The 19,101-nt window shown below is 43.6% G+C and overlaps 1 protein-coding gene and 1 long non-coding RNA gene across 2 annotated transcripts in view; one reads left to right on the forward strand and one right to left on the reverse strand.

The window, feature by feature from the left end:
* Nucleotides 1-19,101, forward strand: part of LOC140394348 (uncharacterized) — a 155,770-nt gene that overhangs the window by 21,889 nt on the left and 114,780 nt on the right. The window lies entirely within an intron of this gene.
* tecpr1a (tectonin beta-propeller repeat containing 1a) overlaps nt 8,572-19,101 on the reverse strand; it is a 106,598-nt gene continuing 96,068 nt past the window's right edge. Inside the window, exon 26 of the mRNA XM_072481548.1 lies at nt 8,572-18,249. Within this exon, the coding sequence (XP_072337649.1) occupies nt 18,064-18,249 (186 nt within the window). The 3' untranslated portion in view covers nt 8,572-18,063. The remainder of the gene's footprint in view (nt 18,250-19,101) is intronic.

The following is a 19,101-nucleotide window of genomic DNA, read 5'->3' on the forward strand; positions in this document are numbered from 1 at the left end:
TCATAATTGCTACAGGCATTCTGTCCTGCTTCCGTGGCATGGGAGATAAGGGTGCGGGTCCACTTGGCCATATTGTCTGGGGACAAATGGGCACGATCTACGTTGCCGAAAACGGCTTCAAAATGAATCCACAAGCGTCCTGCGAACGCGGTGGGGTGTTCAGACTTTTTCTGTCTGTATTTATTCAGACCGTCTACGGGGTCGCCCCGGTCGTACCGGATCGCATCCAGGATCGCGGTATGCATTTCTGCAAGGGTGCCTCCTCCTACATTCTGTGGGTCGGGAAGGGCTGCTGCGACCGATGGGTCTAAGCTGAGGACCGTGAGCTTTACCTGCTCTTTCTCATCCAGGCCGTACATGGTCGCCTGGTGTTTGACGGTGGCAAAGAAATGGTGTGGGTCTGAAGCGGGGAGGAACGGTGTTATTTTGGCACACGCGTCCCGTAACTGGATCACTGTGAGGGGGGTGGAATATAAGACCTCCGCCTCGTCTGCTGTGGCGGTGCGGTGGGTTGTTACAGGGTTCATGGGAGCCTGTATTATCTGTGGTGTGGGGGGTGGGGGTGCTTTCCTCCTTTGGGGTTTTCCCTGCGCACATGCTCCCTGAACATATCTCTGCGCTGTCTCTTGCAATTCTTCCCAATCAGGGCCGTCTTCCTGGTCTAAACTTTCCCCAAAGGTTTCTTGAAATCCCTTTTGGACAGAAAGCAGTGCTTTCAAGTCTGCAATCTGCTTTCGGCACTTTGCATGGTCCAAAGTACTCTGCTTTTGTTCCGTGGTTGTGGCGTGGAGCGCTCTCAAGGCTGCCTTGAGATCACTGCGTTGTTTCTGGAGCGTCTCTAACTGGTTTTCTGTTTCTTTCTTTACCAGGACTGCACGCTGCAGGTCCTGATAAGCCTTTTCATATTGTGACTGGAAACTACTCAAGTGCGCCAGACAAGATTGGTGACCCCGTTTGGCGGCAGCCACCTCTTCGTCCTTTGCTGCTAATTTCCCTTTTAACTCCAGGTTCCCTTTCTCAACTTCGCATACATCGATTTTACTCGTCCGATGTATGCCTTCTATTTCTTTGCGGAGCGTCCTGACGACGTCCTCGGTGCCTCGCAATTGTGCCAGACAGGACACAATTGCCATCGGCTTGTGCGCTTTTGCTAAACTCTTTTTGTGGATCTCATTCAGGTTCTCCCACCAAGTATGCCCTATACTTCCAGGACCTGAGTCATCGTTATTGCAGAAATCCTTCCACATGGGCCATCCTTTGCCCTGCAGAAGTTTGTGGATTTCCACTTCCCAAACGGGACACTGTCCCGCTCCTACGCTGCTGACTGGTGCGACAGCAAAATCTTCGGGGTTCATGAGGCGCTGCATCGCTTGCAGTGCCTGCATGGCTCTCTCTTATCTGCTCGTTACGTTCAAATTTGGAACAGGGGGCTAAGGTAGTGTGGTTGATGTGGTTGCGCTAATTTCCAAAATACCAACTGCCGATAGTTTTGACGCAACAAAAAATCTATCAGTTTTGCCTTATAACCCTGTTAGTTACGCATGCATATACACACTTCCGAATTGTGAATTATTAACCAGAACCGCTTGAACACTTGTGTTTTTTTTTTTTTTGTTTCCGATTGGATTTCTAATTCAAAATGTTGGAGTTCTCCCGGAGTGGTTTTCCACTTCTAAGTCGGGTCCCGGCGGAGTCGCCAATTATGTTGCTCCTTTTAGCCTTAGTCTATTGGCTCTGATTACGTCACCTTTGCTCACGAGTCGCCAGGTATCTTTATGATACCGCCACGGGGTTCAAGTTCAGGTTATGATTAATAATACAGCACACCGCTTAGTAAGGATTAAAACAACGGTCATTTATTATATACAACGAGCAATATTAATACCCTAATACTACTTTCTATATAATAAACCTATCACTACTGGCCAATACTTAACTTAGGAAGAGCCCACCAGGTCAGGGAAACGAATGGCTTGTCCAATAAGATCTGGTCCGCGGGATTCAAAAGGCTGCTACAGGTCGGTGGCTAGGTGTCTCTTCCGGATAGCGATCGCTGGATTCAAACCTACAGTTGCCGGTTGCTGGTCTTGCGAAGGTCTCGAGCAGGCGAAGAGGAGAGAGAGAGAGATCTGAACTTGGCCCCTCATTTTTATAGGGCCCAGGGGCTTCCCGCCTCCCGGGGCGGCCCTTGACCCTGAGTCCCAAGTGATTGGATTTGTTCCCAATCCCTGGGGTCGATGTGTCCTATGGGGAGGCGATTCCTCGATCGGGGGGCGGTCGTTCACCTGTCTTTGTTTCGGCCACTGCAGGCGCCGACAGGTCTGGCCCGGTATTCAATTGCTAATATGTTGCAATTGTTCCCGGGGATAGCCGATTTAACTGCAGATGTCTGGATAGATGGGCTGCAAACAGTCCTGAATGTAACTGCAAATACCTGGGTTGATGGGCTGTTGATAGCCCTGAGTATCGACCTGGGCTAACTTCCCCAGAGCCGAATATGCAATACTGTCTGCAGCTGCCTGCTTGTGTCTTGTTAGCTGCTTTTCCCAGCAGTCTTTCGGGTTAGCCATTTCAAACTGGGTTTTGGCCAGATTAATCGGAACGCAACCATTTTACGTGGCTACATCATCCACACACTTGCTGTCGGGTCCTTGTAGAACAATTTCACCCATGCCACAAACTTAGGCTCAATCCCAAACCTCTCCAGCACCGCAAACAAATAACTCCACTCCGTTCTGTCAAATGCCTTCTCTACATCTAATGCCACAACCACCTCCAGCTCCCTTCCACCTGCCGGAGAAAGCACCACATTCAGCAGACAGTGCACATTTGACGACAGCTGCCTACCCTCGATGAAGCCCGTCTGATCCTCCCCCACCACCTTCGGAAGGCACTGCTGCAACCTCAGCACCTTCTCCAATATCTTAGCATCCACATTCAGTAGAGGGACGGCACGGTGGCACAGTGGTTAGCACTGCTGCCTCACAGCTCCAGGGTCCAAGGTTCAATTCCCGGCTTGGGTCACTGTCTGTGTGGAGTTTGCATTTTTGCCCCGTGTCTGCATGGGTTTCCTCCAGGTGCTCGGTTCCCTCCCATCATCCAAAGAAGTGTATGTTAGGTGTATTGGCTATGCCAAATTGCCCTTAGTGTCCAAAAGGTGGGGTACAGGGGTAGGGTGGAGGTGTAGGCTTAAGTAGGGTGCTCTTTCCACGGGCCTGCGCAGACTCGATGGGCCGAATGGCCTCCTTCTGCTCTGTAAATTGAATGATTCTATGAAATGGGCTTGTACAACCCACACTCTACCAGATTCTTCTTCTTTTTGACTAATAATGAGCTGGCACCTGCTCCATTGTCTCCGGCAATACCCCCCTTACCATTGCGTCCTCAGTATGCTGGTAGCCTCAGGTGCCAAAGTATGTTGAATATCTTATAAAATTCCACTGGAAATCCATCCGGCTCCCGGTGTCTTGGATCCAGGTACTTTTAAAAAGAGTTTAAGGTCTCTGCCTCCACCACCAACTCGGGCAGTGAATTCCAGACTCCCACCAGCCACTGTGCAAAAAGGTTCTTCCTTGTGTCTCCTCTACACCTTCTGCCACTTCACTTGAATCTATGTACGCTGGTTCTCGAATTTTCCACCAAGGGAAACAATTTTATCCTGTCCTCTCTATCTCTTCCCCTCATAATTTTGTATACCTCAATTAAGTCACCCCTCAGCCTTCTTTATTCCAAGGAAAATAACCCCAAAATATCCAAACGCTCCTCGTACCTACACTTTTCTAGCCCTGGCAACATACCTCCTCTACACTCTCTCCAGAGCAATTATGTCCTTCCTGTAATGTGGTGACCAGAACTTCACACGATACTCCAGTTGTGGCCTCACCAGTATTTTATACAATTCCAACATTTTATCCTTACTTTTATACTTTACTTTAATCGCTGCCAATGAAAGAGAGCATTCCATTTGCTTTCTTTACAACCTTGTCTACTTGAACTGCTGCCTTTAGGGACTTATGTATCTGTACGTCAAGATCTCTCACTTCATCTAACCCTCTTAGTATATTTCCATTTATTGTGTACTCCCTATAACTGTTTGACCTCCCTAAATGCAGGACCTCACACTTCTCGGTGTTAAATTCCACCTGCCACTTTACCGCCCACTCCACCAACCCATCTATATCATTTTGGAAATTATAGCTGTCCTCTACACTGCAAATTTCCCAGTAGTGTCCCCCACATTCACGTCCAAATCGTTAATATATAACACAAGTAGTGCAGTATTCCCTCAGTACCGATCCTCCTACAATGCAGTAGCCTAGATTTTGTTTCAAACTCACTGTAGTAGAACTGAAACTGTGCTATCACCAAGAGGCAAAAACAAATAAATTTGAATTCCATGCATGGATTTTACTAAATATGTGTAGATCTTTGAGCTTTTGGCACTCAACAGTACTGACAGCAGCTACTGCAACCTTCGCTGCCAGCTTAGTTCACTTAGTACACTCCCAAAACTGCTCCACTTAGCGTCACTTTGCTGAAGGCGTGGATCACAGTACTGCTGCTACACAAAACTCTAGGGCAACTAGAACAAACAATGTGTGTGTGCGCGTGTGTGAAGAGGCCTTTCCTTCAGCTCGTGCAGTAGCCAGTTCTCCAACCTTGTTTGGTACTACCATTCAATATCCCCACCTCAATATCCCTCGGCACACACAGACTACCCATGACTTCTTGGCAAAGGGTGTCAGTATGTTGTAGTAACTATTTAACACAATATGTGCCTTCAGCAGGCAACTTACCTGATTCCAATTGAATTTGAAATGTATTTTAAGGTTGGTAAAGCCAAGTTATTATGTAACAAAATGTGCTTCTACACCCATATATTGTTTTCACAATTGATGGATGCTGAATGTTCTACTCTTACCATTGTTTTCTGACAAGAACATTTGAACAAAATTATTTAAAGACAAAAAGTTACATTTGTTGAAAATATTTAGTCAATAGTTCATGCTAATATTTTAGAGGTAATGTTTAATTCTGGGAAGATTATTTTTGTGAAGGTAACTAAACTAAAATGTTGGGCTTTAAGAGATTGTCGGAACAAAAATCACAGTTTAGAAGGTTACCCATGTTTTTTTAATAGTCAGATTAGAAACAGCAGATGGGCCTACTTATCCAGAGAAGTTGTAAAGGAGGGATAATTGGCCTGGAGGTCAGTTTGAGGATAGACCAGACCAAGCTATGTTGATATGGAGATGGGTGGTTAAAAAGATTCTCCAATTTCAATGTATTTGTGTACTGGCTGGGAGAGGGGGTTAGATGCAGTTTATAGCTCACAGACAAGTCCTTGGAGCTGTTTGTTGCAGTTATGGCTACCTTAGAGCCATTTATAGCTTGGTGCAGCCAGTGCCAGCTTAGAGAAGCTAGCGGTCTGCAAAAGAGTTGAAAGTGTGCCGGTAATGAGAGACGGGAGTGCAGTTTTGTGAATCCCAGAGCTTTATGGATCCTGTAGAACAGTCTCAGGAGGAGAGATTGAACCCTAAGGAGGTGAACAGTCATTGAGGCAATCCAAATCGGAATGGCTTTTGATGGAATTTGGAGGCAAGATCTTCAAAAGCACAATGAGTTGAAATCCCCCCTGAAGGAAACAGCTTTAAAAGGGTTTTGAGTCTCACAGTGGTCCCTGTGGGGTGCTGAGAAATCCATGGGATCTGTCTTGGTCGCATCTGCATTTTAATGCGCAGTTTGATGTGTTGGATCACCGTTTGCCTGTTAATTCATATTTACATCATGTTAATTCTGAACATTGAAGTACAAGATAGATATTGTAGATTGTTTTACATGTTCATTTTGCTTGTTTAAAACAGTGGAATCTCGTGGCTTCATTGTCCTGGTGAGTAACTGGGATGTCAAACTTGTTTACTTTAAACTAGATCGCAATGCATTTTGTTTGCAGAATCTTTTATCTATGTAAAATGAAATTTATTGCATAATTTGCATACTCAGATTATGATTTTCAATTAAAAAAATAATTTCATGGTTAGTGGATGTCGAAGGCTAGGCCAACATTTTAAAAACACTGCATGGGATAATTCCAGAGTTAACCACACCGACCTCTCTGCAATTGCCATCATTGCTATATTCAACATGAGCCAGACTGGGAAAAACCTCCCAGCAAACTGCCTTGGAAAGCCAGATTCCAAATTATTTGATGCAAAATTACTGCTGTATGGGTTTGCATTTAAAGCAATGGCCAGGGGTGTGGTGAATGAATGGAAAATTTGAGCTGCACTCATCTTAAAATGATCAAGATCCTGGGAAATAGGACCTAGCTCTCCTGCAACTACAGAAAAGACTGGAAAATCTCAGCAGGTCCGGCAGCATCTGAAGATCGAAACAGAACTAACGTTTCAGGTCTGTGACCATTCATCAGATCTCGGAAAGTTAGAAATGTTAATGGATTTAAACAAAGTGAAGAGGGGTGGCTGAGGGAAGGTGGGAAATAGAACAAAAGGGAAGGTTTGTGACAAAGACAGGAGAGGTTAAGGGGTTGGTTTTGCAGCATTAAAGAAAAGGTTAGTGGGACAAATAAAGAAACAAAAGATGTGTCTGGAGGAGCTGTGAATGGCAGAAGGGTGAACAGCAACCACCTTCGAGAGCAAAGAGAAAAAAAACAAAGACAACAAAACTAAAACCTACAAAGAAACATTGTCTCCTGTCAACGTAAAATGGCCGCCTGCGCAAGCACACGTGTCCTTGCAGACATCACTTTGCTGTGCCAGAAAGCATTTTTTAAAAAAAATCGATGGCCAAGCCCAAACAGAAAGCAGCAAAGCCTAAGAAAGAAGCACAAGCAAATTGCAAACACCCGAATCCCAAGGCTCCTGTCAGAGCCACCCAAGTCTCTTCGGAAAGAGATGATCCCTATCCCGGCGCTGGGAGCAGGTTTCAGGTAGAGTATATTTGAGATTCGGGGGGGGGGGTTAGCTCAGTTGCCTGCACAGCTAGTACGTGATGCAGAGCGAGGTCAACAGCGTGGGTTCAATTCCCGTACCGGCTGAGGTTATTCATGAAGGCCCCGCCTTCTCAGCCTTGCCTCTCGCCAGAGGTGTGGTGATTCACAGGTTAAATCACCACCGGTCAGCTCTCCCCATCAAAGGAGAAAGCAGCTTATGGTCATCTGGGACTCTGGCGACTTTACTTACTATTTGAAATTTACAATGAACAGATACTTTCCTTACTCAAACCAAATAGCATACAGACTGGGTGTGTGTTAGATTGTGAGTTGAATGTGGATAATATTGACAGCAGAAGTAGGAATTCCATTCATTTTGTTGGAGCTCACTATCGTGATTAATCATAAATGTACTGCTCAGCTGTTAGAATGATGGCTGCAAAAGCTATGGAACATGTTGAACATTAGGACTGTACATGCGTGGCATTGGCAGAAAATGCAGCCGCAAAGGAAAACATAATGGAGGCGGAGGGTTAGTTTGAAATTGCTGGACTCAATGCGGAGTCTGAAAGGCTGTAAAGTGCCTACCTAATCTTTCATCTTTCCACTGCTTTTGGGCAGCAGTTGTTCATCCTTCTTTAGATCTGGAACTAAGCCATGTTCTGGTGGGATTGTGTACAAGAAGCCCTTACAAGCACATTGCCACTACAAGAATGAAATGACCAACAAGTCTGATAGTATTCTGATATCACTGGGTGGGATGGTAACACAGTGGTAATGATACTGCAATAATAATCTAAAGACCTGAATTAATGATCCAGAGAAAGGAATTCAAATCCCACCACAGCAGCTGGGGGAATTTCAATTCAACTGATTAATAAATGTGGATTAAAATGCCAGGTTCATTAATAATGAACATTAAATCACCCAACTGTCATAAAACGCCAGCTGGCTCACTCATGTCCTTCAGGGGAGGAAACCTGGCCTCTTGAGTATAGCAATGTGGTTGTCTTAGCTGCCCTCTGAAATGGCCTTGCAAGCCACTCAGCTGTACCAAACCATGCAGAACAAAAAGCACGGTGGGTGTACCTTACCAACACAGACTACAGCAATTAAAGTCAGTTAGCCACCACTTTCTCAAGGGCAATTAGGGGTGGGCAATTAATGTTGACCTTGCCATTGACGCTCGCATGAATGAATAAAAAAGAATTCACTTGCCAAATAGCCAATATCCTTCCTGTTCTAACCTCCCATTTTTCAGTCACCTGAGCAAGTAATTTAGAATTCCAGTAGACTTCCTGGCACAATAGTCCTTCAAGACAGGTCTTTCAGGAAGAAACCTATTTCCATTAGATGCATCAGATTTTCAGTAATAAGGCACTGAATCATCGTTCTTTGCCTTGTATTCAGACCTAGGGTTACATTGAGTGGATAATGAGCACCGTCACGGTTATGTTGCTGGGCTCATGGAGATCCATAAAACATTTACAAATGGAATTGGTTTGCATGAGCACATCCTGCGAATGGATGTGACAGGTTAGTTTTTGCTGTGAGCAAAGGTTAAAAAAAATGACACACCGTGTTCGTGCGCACAGCGGAAATAAGTGCATGATATCATGTTTTGGTCAAGCTCTATAACACTGTATTACACCCAGTTTGGTAAGTGACACATTTACACAATCTCTCCCACAGCAAGAATATCTACTTACATTACAAGGAACTTACAATCACTTCAAAAGGTCACAAATATAGATAACACATAAAAACGGAGAGCTTTATACCAATTTAAATTTGTTACATGCACATAATTTAATACAAATGCTTTGTTAACGTCACCAAGACCCGTGTAACCTCCAAAGAATCACTGATTTATGCCAACGTTCTCCAGCATTCCCCTTATTTACGTGGCTGAGAAACAAGAATTAATTATTAATCTTCCAATAAAATGGTATTCCCCCCCCCCCCCCCGACTGAAAATCAAATTGCATGTATGTATTGGCTGATTTATTTCTACTGAAATATGTCACCCCAACAGAAAAATTAAACAGTTCAGCTACCATTCTGCTTTTGGGTTCTAAATGTAATTAATTCCTCACAAAATGACTGGCTCGCCAATGCTTTCAATCACATAAACCAATCATTGCTTTCATCTATATTTCTGTATAATAATAGTTCATCAACAAAAAATACAATATTTTCCCAGAGAGAATGCATGCAAACCAGACACAGCAAAAAAAAGTGAACTGGTCCTTCCTTTCACAGTATTCTTCCCAAAATGTGATGGTTGGGCTTCACACAGACTAAATCTTCCTCTTGTCTCCAACATTTGATATCAGACGATAAGAATTTAGAGACTGACACCATACAGCTGTACACCATAAATAAAATATAATCAAAAAAGACGCTGGATTTTCAGTGATGTTCAGAGAATGTGCACAGATTAGCCTATTAATAAAGGGTTTCAATCGAACATCACAGTTATCAAAAATACCCCGTAACATGATTTGCAAACATCTTGTATGGAATGGTAATATATCCTAACATTGTTTTATGCATCTAGCACTTTTACAGATTGCTGTAACTTCCTAAAGGTTTGCCTTTCACAGAACTTACAGCACAGAAACCGGCCATTTGATCCACAGGAGTCTCCTCCAAGCTTACTTCATCTCATCCTATCAACATATCCTTCTATTACTTTTTTCCTCATGTTCTTAACTAGCTTTGTCTTAAATACACTTATGTCTTCATCCATCAAATAAAATATGCCCTGGGGGTGGAGGATTGGTGTGGGCGGTTCACGGGTGAGCCCGCGAATCATGTCCACATGTTTTGGGCCTGTCCGAAGCTTGTGGGATTCTGGCGGGGGTTTGCCGACGTTATGTCGCAGGCCTTGAAGGTGAAGGTGGTCCCGAGTCCAGAAGTGGTGATCTTTGGAGTGTCAGAAGACCCGGGAGTCCAGGGGGCGAGAGAGGCCGATGTCTTGGCCTTTGCCTCCCTGGTAGCCCGGAGACGGATCTTATTGGAATGGCGGGACTCGGGACCGCCGCTACCGGGGATTTGGGTGAGCGACCTGGCAGAGTTCCTCAGGCTGGAGAAGATAAAGTTCACCTTGAGATGGTCTGTGGAGGGGTTTGCCCAGAGATGGCAGCCGGTCATCAACTTCTTCAAAAATAGTTAAGATGTCAGCGGGGGAAGGGGAGGTGGGTTAAAAAAAGGAGGTAGGGCAGTTGGGAAGTGGGAGGCGGGATGGTGGGGTGTTAGATAGTTATTTGTTTTGATTATTTACATTAAAAAAAAAAGTTTGCTGTATATATATACGCCTCAATAAAATATTTTTTTAAAAAATAAAATAAAATATGTCCTGCATATATTATATGGATGAGCCCGAGATGCCGACAAGAAGAATCCCAAGGGTAACAGCCTCTAAAAGCGACTTGTGACGTTGGTGGTGCCATTTACTTTAAAGGTTGGATCTTGCGATTTTTCTTCCTTGTGTACCTTCCACCTGGACATTTTAATCATTTCCCATGGACACACGAAGAACAACAATCAGCATGGTGGGACATATCCTCTGAACAATAATCAAAATAGAACTATCGTAAAAACTTTCAGTTAAAAGCAAAGATATACATATGGCCCTTGGAGGACACTTGTGACTTGAAATTAGCATGAGAACAGGAGGAAACCATTTGGCCCTTCGAGCCTGTTTTGCAATACACTGAGACTGACCTAACCCCACATACCCACCGTTGCTCATATCCCTCAAGAAAAATCTATCAATCTTGATTTAGAATTTACAATTGCCCCAACATCAATTGTCATTTAAGGAGAAGAGTGCCAAACTTCTATCCTGCTTTGTGTGAAGAAATGTTTTCGAACTGTGCTCCTGAAGGATTTGGCTCTAATTTTCAGGCTATGTCCCCTAGATTGGGACTTCCCGAACCACAGAAATAGTTTTGCGCGATTTATCCCATCACTCCCCTCATCTTGAAAGCTTCCATCAAATCATCCCTCAAGCTTCCAAATTCCAGGGAACACAACCCCAGTTTGAGAAATTATACAGGTGACTTTACTTGTCCAAGTAATAACTACTTTTTGCATGAACATGTTCCTTATATCACTGTAATCAATTAAACAGCATCCTGTCAGAGAAGAGCGGCCCAGCCAACAGGTGTGCAGTGATATTCTCTATGGTTGGCTCTCAGTAGTGCTCTTAAATCATGAGAACAGATAGAAACAACTCTTAGCCATTTGAATCCCTACCATCACCAAAAACAACACAACAGCAGAGAATATGATCCATCTGTTTGCTCAAGTTCACTCAACAAGCAGACTGGCAGGATAAACTATCAGATGCTGAATACCATATTATGCTTTTAGGAGCACAGTTCGAAGGTGAGAGCATTGAGGGAGAACTAGGGAATAGGGACAGTGTGGCTCTGAGGCAGAGCAGACAGGGAGAAGTTGCTGAACACAGCGGGTCTGGTGGCCTGAAGTGCATATGTTTTAATGCAAGAAGTATTACGGGTAAGGCAGATGAACTTAGAGCTTGGATTAGTACTTGGAACTATGATGTTGTTGCCATTACATAGACCTGGTTGAGGGAAGGGCAGGATTGGCAGCTAAACATTCCAGGATTTAGATGTTTCAGGCGGGATAGAGGGGGATGTAAAAGGGGTGGTGGAGTTGCGCTACTGGGTTAGGGAGGATATCACAGCTGTACTACGGGAGGACACCTCAGAGGGCAGCTATATGGGTAGAGATCAGGAATAAGAAGGGTGCAGTCACAATGTTGGGGGTTTACTACAGGCCTCCCAACAGCCAGCGAGAGATAGAGGAGCAGATAGGTAGACAGATTTTGGAAAAGAGTAAAAACAACAGGGTTCTGGTGATGGGAGACTTCAACTTCCCCAATATTGACTGGGACTCACTTAGTGCCAGGGGCTTAGACGGGGCAGAGTTTGTAAGGAGCATCCAGGAGGGCTTCTTATAACAATATGTATAGTCCAACTAGGGAAGGGGCGGTACTGGACTTGGTATTGGGGAATGAGCCTGGCCAGGTGGTAGAAGTTTCAGTAGGGGAGCATTTCGGGAACAGTGACCACAATTAAGTAAGTTTTAAAGTGCTGGTGGACAAGGATAAGAGTGGTCCTAGGGTGAATGTGCTAAATTGGGGGAAGGCTAATTATAACAATATTAGGCGGGAACTGAAGAACCTAGATTGGCGGCGGATGTTTGAGGGCAAATCAACACCTGACATGTGGGAGGCTTTCAAGTGTTAGTTGAAAGGAATTCAGGACCGGCATGTTCCTGTGAGGAAGAAGGATAAATACGGCAATTTTCGGGAACCTTGGATAACGAGAGATATTGTAGGCCTCGTCAAAAAGAAAAAGGAGGCATTTGTCAGGGCTAAAAGGCTGGGAACAGACTAAGCCTGTGTGGAATATAAGGAAAGTAGGAAGGAACTTAAGCATGGAGTCAGGAGGGCTAGAAGGGGTCACAAAAAGTCATTGGCAAATAGGGTTAAGGAAAATCCCAAGGCTTTTTACACGTACATAAAAAGCAAGAGGGTAGCCAGGGAAAGGGTTGGCCCACTGAAGGATAGGCAAGGGAATCTATGTGTGGAGCCAGAGGAAATGGGTGAGGTACTAAATGAATACTTTGCATCAGTATTCACCAAAGAGAAGGAATTGGTAGATGTTGAGTCTGGAGAAGGGTGTGTAGATAGCCTGGGTCACATTGAGATCCAAAGACGAGGTGTTGGGCGTCTTAAAAAATATTACGGTAGATAAGTCCATCAAACATTAGTTGGGGGTGTGGGTGGAGGGGGGAGGGGGAGGGGGGCTGTGTAGATTAAGGGTGACTATGGGTAATCCCGGATTCCTTTTTGTCATTTGTTTATGTAAACATGTGGGCTGAGTTTTGGGGGTTGGTGGGCGGATGGGATCGTTGTTATTATGGGGATTGACATATCTTGCCGATTAATGTTTATTGTTGATGGGTGTACATGTGGGAGAAAATGTGAAAAAGGAGAATTAAAATTTTTTTTTAAAAAAAAGGTAGATAAGTCCCCAGGGCCTGATGGGATCTATCCCAGAATACTGAAGGAGGCTAGAGAGGAAATTGCTGAGGCCTTGACAGAAATCTTTGGATCCTCACTGTTTTCAGGTGATGTCCCGGAGGACTGGAGAATAGCCAGTAGAATTTGTTAGCAGAGGAAGTAGTTGAAGCCAAAACGTTGTATGTTTTCAAGAAGCAGTTAGATATAGCTCTTGGGACAAAGGGGCTCAAAGGATATGGAGGGGGGGGATTAGGTAATTGAGTTGGATGATCAGCCATGACCATAATGAATGGCTGAGCAGGTTCAAAGGGCCTAACGGACTCCTCCTGCTCCTGTCAGTAGTTACATCATCTTCAACAGATAGCTCTTTGTCAGCCAAATAAAGGAAAAAAACATTGACCATCAACTACAAGTTTGAATGAATGAAAAATAACAATGGTTGTCCCCAAGAAGAAGCTTCATCAGAAAAGCATCTTACTCTGGATGACCAAATATTAGAACAGGACACCAGAAACCTCCAAGTGGAGGGTTGAGTTGGAGGTAAATGGCAAGATTATCAAAGTCACTTGGAACCAAGGATTTGTAACATCACACTCTGTTCTACTAATAAGTCTAGCTCCTGAAAAAAATGGTGATGTTTTTGACAAATACTGAAGCCAAATTCTGAGAGAGATCGATCGACCATTTGGTCATGAATAGGTGTAGAGCCTCAAAGGATATTAAGGATACTGTAAGAAAGGTACTTTTAAAAATAAATTTAGAGTACCCAGTTCTTTATTTTCCAATTAAGGGCCCACCTACCTATGAAAATTGCTTAGTGTCACAAGTAGGCTTCAAATTAAGTTACTGTGAAAAGCCCCTAGTCGACACATTCCAGCGCCTGTTCGGGGACAGCCTCCGTGCTGCTGGCCTGCCTGGGTCTGCTTTAAAAGCCAGCTATTTAGCCCAGTGTGCTAAACCAACCAGATGCTGCACATCTTTGGGTTTGTGGGGGTGAGACCCACACAGACACTGGGAGAATGTGCAAACTCCAGTCGGACAGTGACCTGGGGCCGGGATCAAACCCGGGTCCTCAGCGCTGTGAGGCAGCAGTGCTAATCACTGTGCCACGGCGCCGCCCCTAATAAGAAAGGTACTTGGCAAAAGTTCTGGAGCAACTGGAACTCAAACCGAAGTGTTTAATGCAAGGTTCATTTTCTTGAGCAAGACAATGGAGAAGACATCGTCTCATCTTTTTTGCGAGCACCAATGGAAGAAGCTTGGCTGAGACCTTTGCTCACTGTTTTGTGGCTAGCTGGAGTGCACTGGCTATCTAGTAGCACCAACCCTGAAGAACAAATGACTGATATAATCACATTGCACGGGTCTCTGGATAAATGTAGGCAGCTCCCCAGCTGACCCTGAACCAGTTTGAGCATGATTGCAATGATGCCAATGCTCGGGTGAAGAAGTGGAAGACAGTTCATAATTGGGTTTTTCGCTTCCCATTGGTTACTGCTTTGTCTGGAATGCCTTGATAGGTTTTGATTCAATTCCTGTACTGGCTTCCCCAAACAGGCGCCGCTAGGGGCTTTTCACAGAAATTCCATTGAAGCCTACTTGTGACAATAAGCAATTATTATTATTATTTACCTGGTATAATATTATCTTATTCAAAGAGTCGTGACTGTTTGGAATTCTCTAACCCCAGAGGGTTGGGAAAGCTCCACTGGATTGGATTGGGTTTGTTTATTGTCACGTATACCGAGGTACAGTGAAAAGTATTTTTCTGCGAGCAGCTCAAACAGATCATTAAATACAATAAAATAAAAGAAAATACATAATAGGGCAACACAAGGAATACAATTTAAATACATAGACACTGGCATCAGGTGAAGCATAGAGGAGTGTAGTATTAATCAGGTCAGTCCATAAGGGGGTCGACTGGTGGTTACATTTAAAGCTGGGATAGATGTGTATTTGGTTGGTCAGAGAATTAAGGGATCCAGGGAGTGGGCAGAAAGGTGGAGTTGATGCCCAAGATCAGCCACTGAATGATAGAGTCGGTTTGATGGACCTTACCATCTATTTTTGCTCTGGTCTCTTGTATTGAATAATCCAGAATGCAAAAGTCCAAACAGAAAGAAAGAAAGAAGACTTGCATTTATATACCACCTTTTGTGACCTCAGGACATCCTAAAGCGCTTTACAACCAATATAAAAACATTTCTGAAGTGCAGTCACTATTGTAATGTGGGAGTCAATTTGTGCACAGCAAGATTCCACAACAACAGTAACTGTGCAACTGTTCCCTTGGCCTCTCCTGTTTTCAGTACCTTTTAATGAGATTTCATTTCTTTATGGGCTGAAAAGTTCAAAGGAAAATTCAAGGCTTCCAAAAGGTTTTGCAACATGCAAAATTCTCCAGTGTTTGACTGCTGTAATATAGAGTTTATGGATCAGTAGTTCAAGAGGACAGTCTGTTCCTACCACACTGCTCTCATCCTCTTTAACATGCTGTGCTGAGGGACCTCAATGCCACCAGATGAATTATTTTAAAACATCCTCCAACTATTATAAAACAACCTGTGTGAACCAACTTGTGATTTAACAGCAATATCACAGCTAACATCCCCCTCCCTGCTACTTAGCTGCCTTCTCCTGGGTCATCCTGGAATCTCTCTTTCCCCCAGGAGCTCTCCAGTTTCTCCCTCTGGAAAAGGGTTCTGGGTAAACCGGGAGTGTACGGGGTTGATTTTAACAGGTGGCAGCTGGTTGGGTTGGTCAGAAGTCTCTGGAAAGCAAAGGGGGGGGGTCGAAAATGGATGACGGAGGGGGTGAAAGTTGTAAATGGAAAGAGTTAAACAAGGTTTAAGATATTGGGCCAGTGAAACCATCTAACCAGTAATTCATACCTTCAAGAGGGGACAGTAATTGGCAGAGTAAATCAAAAAATGGCCTCCCCACTGTTGATTCGGTTTCTCTATAATAACCAATTGCCAATACAGCAGCTGAGGTCAAAACTGGGGACCATAAAGTAAGATAATGACCAACAAATTCAATAGGGAATTACCTAGAGAGTGATGAGAATATGGAACTCGCTACCACATGGAGGCAAATAGCAGATGCATTAATGAGGAAGATAGCTAAATACGTGTGTGAAAAAGGAAGAGAAGGATATATTGATGGGGTGAGAGGAAGTGGGGGTGGGGAGGAGATTCTTGACCAGTTAGGTGAATTGTCTATTTCCATTCTGTTTAATCTTTGTAAACATTAAGCTAACAAAGAACAAATAAACATTTGAATAAATATTTATCCAATCTCTCACCATAACAAAAGTGCATTTTTCGTGGGAACCTCCCATTGTAACTCAACAACAGCCCATCATGAGGCACCCTGGTGACTTATTTTTATCGCCAATCATGTTCAGTTCAACCAAATATTTAAAGATGGGGCTAACTCTCAGTTAATGTTCAGATATAGTCTAAAAATCCTTGGAACCATTGCTGCCACACGGAGCCGAGGTCCCAGGTTCGATCCTGGCTCTGGGTCCGTGTGGAGTTTGCACACTCTCCCCATGTTTATGTGGGTTTCGCCCCCAAAACCCAAAGATGTGCAGGGTAGGTGGATTGGACATGCTAAATTGCCCCTGAATTGGAAAAAATTAATTCGGTACTCTAAAATTAAAAAAAAAAATCCTTGGAACCCTTTTTGTTTTAGTAAACACTTCACTTGCCAAAACAGGAATCAAGACAATATAAAATGGCAGTGAATAGTTGACGCAGTCCAAACTGCTTCGTTGCAAGAGGCATTTTTCAAATCATTGGTATAAAACAAAGGGGAAGTTTGGAATATAGGATATAACTTTAGGCAACCAATAACAGGCTATTAGAGTGCCATTATTTGTAAAATAAACTGTTCGGGATTCACTTTGTAAATGGCACTGGATGTATGGGAGAGCATTTGTGACGGGCTTCTGCAAATTGGACATGTCTAGATTTAGAAGTCCATACCTGATTTTGTTTGCATTTGGCCCACCCATGGTAATAATAGCCAAGTTAATCTACTAAATTTGATAATAAACATCAGAACTTCTGAGTGGACGATTGATGTTACATAGAATAGCTCAGAATGAACAGCAGAGAAATAGCTAATTCAGCTCAGCTGGCCCATGCATCTCTCTCACCCCTCCTTATCTCAACCAATCAGTTGTTAAAGGCAATTCAATGAGTTTAGCTAATCCACTACCAGGTCAAACAAGTAGCATCATTCAAAGCTGATTTGCCATTGCAGCATAAGAAGCACTATGATGAAGCATAACACTGTAACCAATATTATTGACACTCATCTAGACGGAATAAACTACATGTTCATTAAGAATGCTACCTTCACCTAAAACAAACAATACATGGCAACTAGCCATGTATTCAATCTGCTTTAAAGAGCTGCCAATTGCCAACCTCAGTAAATTCAAGTAAGTTCAACACATACACACCTTTCTCCAGGAGGACCGGTTCCATCTTTCAACATACATTGGTGGGTTTGAGAGGTTCAGGATCAAGTTAAGCTCAGTTATTTAATGGATTTGAAAGATTTGGGCACGTGGGCGAGTTATCCCACTGACACATAATGGGTCAGTACAGCGATAGGAACAGTACCACTGCAACGTCCATTAAGGGGCAACATGTCCTGAAAACAAACTGCACTGATTCTTTATTGGCCTTTCAATCCTGGAGAGACTGGATTACAGACGTAATGTAGTCTGATCAACCAGCTGTGGAGTGGTATCCAACAATGTTGTGTTGGTTTTGGACATTTCAGCGTCATATGCTTGAGGTACCTGTGCCACATTTTTTGATATTGGATTTCAAACAAAGTGAGAGCCTTTTTTTTGCCAAAAGTGCAGTACAACTGGGCAACAGCTAAACACTGTTAATAGAGAAACTTTACAAGAGCATTCTACTTACTTAAGAAAAGGATGAGTCGGAGATTGACCTGGGAAAGAAGATCAGTAGTTATCCAAATTTGTAACACCACCAAACAGAAAATACAACAGTAATGGTGTAAACTGTCAGCAGTTAACAACACTCCCATTAAGTTGCTGTTGTTCGTTGACCATTAAACCGCTTCTGGAATTATCACCGACAGTTCCATCCTGGTTAGGCAGTTTCACTGGTGTGTTATCAGGTGCTATATGAATAGGATGGTGTGAAGATTCCACGGAGTTTGCTCTGATTGTAATGTGGTCCCAGCCACCCTTTCAAAACAGAAGAATTTCAGAACAAGTTATCTTCATGGAAGAGACCGCAAAGTGGGCAATTCAAACTTAAAATTACATGGTAGCTAAGAATCATTAAAGTTGCTTTTTTCTGTCGGCACAGTGGCACAGTGGTTAACACTGCTGCTTCACGGCGCCGAGGACCCGGGTTTGATTCCGGCGCCGGGTCACTGTCCGTGTTGAGTTTGAACATTCTCCTCGTGTCTCACCCCACAACACAAAAATGTGCAGGGTATGTGGGTTGGCCATGCTAAATTGCCCCTTAATTGGAATTTGTGTTTAAAAAGTTGTCTTTTTTTGTTGGGGATTTAAAAGCCTGGGGTTTGAGAATATTGTTGCACACTTTTACAGCAAAAAGGAGGTAATTTGGCTCTTGGAGCCTGTGCTGACTCTTTGAAAGTGAAATACTCACTATCCAACCCCACACCCTTTCCCCGTAAGCACAGGAAATTCCCTCTTTTCAAGAATTTATCCAATTGACCTTTGAAAGTTACAATCGATTCCGCTCCCTCAAACATTTCGTTTTGAAAGTTTAAGTTTTGGTGTCATAAACATGAGTGGGAAAATCAGGAAAGGCCTAGACCTTCCCAAATAAAATTCAGATAAATCTGGTAAACCGATTAAGGAGAAGATTGATTGGGGGAAAATACTAAAATCCAACATATCAAAGAATGGGAGGAAGGAATGCATATCTAGGAGACTCCATTGCGGTTCTGAAAGCACATTTCCAAGCACATTTTGCAGCATGAATATTGAAAGGGGTAAAGTCACATGAAGCTGCATGTTAATTTACAGTAATGGTAACAGAATCCATACATCTTAAAATGCGGC

Source organism: Scyliorhinus torazame, chromosome 17, assembly GCF_047496885.1.
Source record: "Scyliorhinus torazame isolate Kashiwa2021f chromosome 17, sScyTor2.1, whole genome shotgun sequence".
In the NCBI taxonomy this organism is placed as follows: Eukaryota; Metazoa; Chordata; class Chondrichthyes; order Carcharhiniformes; family Scyliorhinidae; genus Scyliorhinus; species Scyliorhinus torazame.